Genomic DNA, 3,684 nt, shown 5'->3' on the forward strand with positions numbered 1-3,684 from the left:
TTAATTACCTATGGACACATTGAATGTCATATGTCAATCAATCAATCAATCTAGCCAAGGAGTTCAACAGAAACGTATTCTACAAGCTTTGCCTTACAAACTTGCTTATTTCTCTGCTATAAGTAGTGATGAGGTGATGGAGTATTGTGGAGATTTCTCAAAAGATGTCACTTGTTCCTTACTTGCCTTTTTTCCTTTGCATTCCCTTCCATTAAGATAAGACTCAGATCCCACACAGTTTTCTCTTGTCGAGATTTTGTTTTTTGTTTTTTTCATCTACATTCTTTCATCTTTACTATTTATTTATAAGATGAGTCTTGCTATTGATCCTCTTAGGAAAATCTCTCCATGGAAGGAAGCTTGGAGTATTGAGGCTAAGATCTTGACCATTTGGGAAGACGCTAGCATTGTTAATGAAAATATGCAGAAACTCTTACGTATGGTCTTGATGGATAAGCAGGTGAGTATGTTTTTGTGTGTGTGTGTGTGTGTGTGTGTGTGTTCTATCAAAAACTCATTTTTTAGTTAACTAAATGTCATGGTATAATATTTAGAAATGCTGAGATGATTTTTTTTCTCTTTTTTATTTTTCAGCACCACAAGATCCAAGCAACTGTTGAGGATGATTTGATCACAACTTTTATTCATCAGTTAAAAGAAGGAGATGTATTAATTATTTCCGACTTCAAAGTGATACCTAATGGTGGATTGGTCAGGGTTACAAGACATCGGTTTCGAATCCTTTTCAAGTGTAGTACCTCTGTTGTTGCAGCTGCAAGTAGAGTCATACCTAATCATGTTTTAAGTCTAACTTCTATGGACTAGATTCTTCAAAAACGCATTGATTATGAGTACTTAATAGGTAAGTTTCACTTTTTCAAATTTGAACCGGTATAAAGGTGTTTTAAATTGAAATTAATAACAACTCAAGGAAATGTCTCGTGCTATTATATCCGAGGGTTTAATCTTTTCTGCTATAATCTTACTAAACAGATTTTGTTGGGGTCCTGTGCGGATTGAAAAGGAAAACGGATGTTGAGTGTAATGGAAAGATATTGAAAGTTATCATCCTTGAAGTTTTTGCTGATGGGTATCCATTGCCTTTCTGTTTTTCATCCTTTTTTTAAATTATGTTATGCCTGTTTTTCATGTTTTTTTTTTATTGCTATTGAATTATTCTATTGTTGTCCCTCCTTTCTTATAATCATTACCCAGAAAGAAAATCCCCTACAATCTTGTTGGTGATTGTTCTGCTCTTATAGACATCAATAGTTTGAAAAAGTATCAGAGACCACCCGTTCTTATTCTGCAATCTTTCAAGATCAAAGTCAATGGAGGTGAAAAGTTGTCCATGTTGCACACATGTCTCAGTTTGATTTGTTTAAATATTTTTGTTTACGAATGAATAGTTTCTTTATGAATTAATTTCTTCTTATTTTCTTCTGTGATTTGTAGATAAAGTCAGTCTCCAAAATGTGATCAATGTTTCTCGAGTTTCAATCAACCTTGATATGCAGGAAACTGTGAATTTTCTGAATTAGTTAGTTGGATTCAATTCTCCTTAACTTTTGTCTCTCTGAACTGAAAATTTCTGCCTCTCTCTATCGCTCGCTCGCTCTCTCTCAAGCCACCATTTCAATAGACTCCGTAGTAATGAGATTGGGGATTTAGTATCTGTAATTGATGATGAATCTTTTGATTGGAAGCTAATACGGACTATTGCTAATCTTAAGGGAAACAATGAGGTGTGTACTATTAGTTTTTTAACATCTTTTAGTGCTATGTAAGAAGTACTGATGTTAATTGATGTTTGGATATTGTAGACATGCCTTGTCCATTCAATTCATAAATTTTTTGTTTTAATAGGATGGACAATTCTTTGTGGTTGGAAAAATTAAAGAGATTGTTGAAGATCCAGAGTGGTGGGTCTTTTCTTGTATTTGTGGTCATCCAATTGTATGTGATGATAATGTGTTTCATTGTCAGCTGTGCTACAGAGAGGTCCAGCATTTTATGATCAGGTAAATCCAGATTGTGATTTAGAAGTTTTCTTTCATGTGTTCTGATTCAATAATATAACTAAGCTTCATGTATCAGCCTTTTCTGAGATTGACAAATAGATGAATCTGATATTTACTTTCTTTGTTATAGTTACAAGATTAAGATACTTGTTGAAGACGGGACTTCTTGTGGAATGTTTGTCTTGTTAGACAGTGCAGCCACTAAGCTATTAGGGAGAACGTGTTCTGATGTCTTTTTGTTATTAGAAGATGAAATGGATGTATAGTTTATCCTCTTAAATTTTATTGCTATATACTCTATCAATAACTATTTCTTATACTTCAATTTTGTCCACTAATTAGTGATCACTTTCCAATATCTATGATAGAAAATTGAGCACCAATACTGTCCACAGTTTTTTCATCAACTCATTTGGAAAGAAATTGTTTTCAAAATTCAAGCAAAGAGGATTAACACTCTGGGTTATTGCGGTACCTTTAAAGTCATCAATGTCATTAGTGATGCACATTTTTTCAACAAACTTCAGGTTGATCAGTGCATCAAGGTGAGTACTCTTTCTTTATGTTACATATAAAGTGGAGGAATCATTTTTAGATATACTTTGTTGATCCCCAGTTTCTAATTCTTTGGCTATTGTTTTAAATGATATCCTTTACATGCCAACATGATTTTGCCTCATACTTTAAAAAGTTGGTTGTATTTTATAATTCATGTTTTCCTTTCAAATTTTAAGGATGTTAGTTTTGATTCAGCCTTTAGCCCAATATTTGAAGACTTCTCTCAGTATGGATAGCTTGGAAATGATGACAACCAAGTCATCTCTGGTGTTCCAATACAAGTCCACACCATTAAAGAGATGCTTGCTAACATTCTTTGTGCTAAAATATATGCTTCTGCATAAAAAAATGTTATTATTTATGTTTATGTTTTCAACCATCTCAACTGTGTTTCAACATGTGTAGTATGATAAAAACATGTATGATAATATACGAATTACTCTTTGTCTACAGGATCATATTTGTTTTTTGATCGGTGAGATTATTGATGTGTTGAAACATCAGAAATGGTGGTACTACTATTGTTTGTGTAATGCACCCATTTGTCACGTTGGGAATGTGTTTTATTGTTATCTGTGTAGAGTTGAGTGTATTGATGCCATACGAAGGTATCTATTTTATCTCCCGGAGTTGTTGGTATCAGTTTTCTTTTTCCTTTATTGCATCTTCTACATATGTTTCTCAGTGTATATCTTTCTTTTGTTTACATTATTTAGGTATCGCATCAAAATTATTGTTTCCCATTCAAATGGCAGCAATATTTTCATACTTGAGGATGATGAGGTGATGCAAATACTCAAAAAGAGTTTTTCAGACATTTTGATAGACGAAAGAAATTCCTCTCAAGTAATCATTTTGGTTTAAATTTCATTTAATTGTCCTTCTTTTCTGTTTAGTATTTACGGTTTAGGTATGTGAATTTTACAAATGGACCTTTTCTTTTTTTTCCTTAGTCAACGGAGGATTACACTGTTCCGAATAGCATCATTTCTCAGTTGATGAACAAGAAAATTGTCTTCATAGTGGATCCTAGACCCGTTGGATATGAATTGAACACATCTCTTCACATTGTTCGTGCAATATGTGATGATATTGATATCGTGAA

The 3,684-nt window shown here is 33.0% G+C and overlaps 1 protein-coding gene across 1 annotated transcript; it reads left to right on the forward strand.

The window, feature by feature from the left end:
* On the forward strand, window positions 311-1,541 carry LOC110265150. Its single transcript, XM_021107980.1, has 6 exons — window positions 311-460; window positions 595-711; window positions 826-862; window positions 994-1,090; window positions 1,216-1,337; window positions 1,456-1,541. The coding sequence occupies exons 1-6, from the start codon at window positions 311-313 to the stop codon at window positions 1,539-1,541; spliced, it is 609 nt and encodes a 202-aa protein (XP_020963639.1).

Source organism: Arachis ipaensis, chromosome B07 (assembly GCF_000816755.2).
Source record: "Arachis ipaensis cultivar K30076 chromosome B07, Araip1.1, whole genome shotgun sequence".
NCBI classification, from domain to species: Eukaryota; Viridiplantae; Streptophyta; class Magnoliopsida; order Fabales; family Fabaceae; genus Arachis; species Arachis ipaensis.

Excerpts from the sequence above, each read along its gene's own strand:
- LOC110265150 (XM_021107980.1), top strand. The coding sequence starts at position 311 with ATGAGTCTTGCTATTGATCCTCTTAGGAAAATCTCTCCATGGAAGGAA. Across the intron at positions 863-993 it reads TGATTATGAGTACTTAATAG|ATTTTGTTGGGGTCCTGTGC; the intron begins GTAAGTTTCACT and ends CTTACTAAACAG. Across the intron at positions 1,091-1,215 it reads CTTGAAGTTTTTGCTGATGG|AAAGAAAATCCCCTACAATC; the intron begins GTATCCATTGCC and ends ATCATTACCCAG.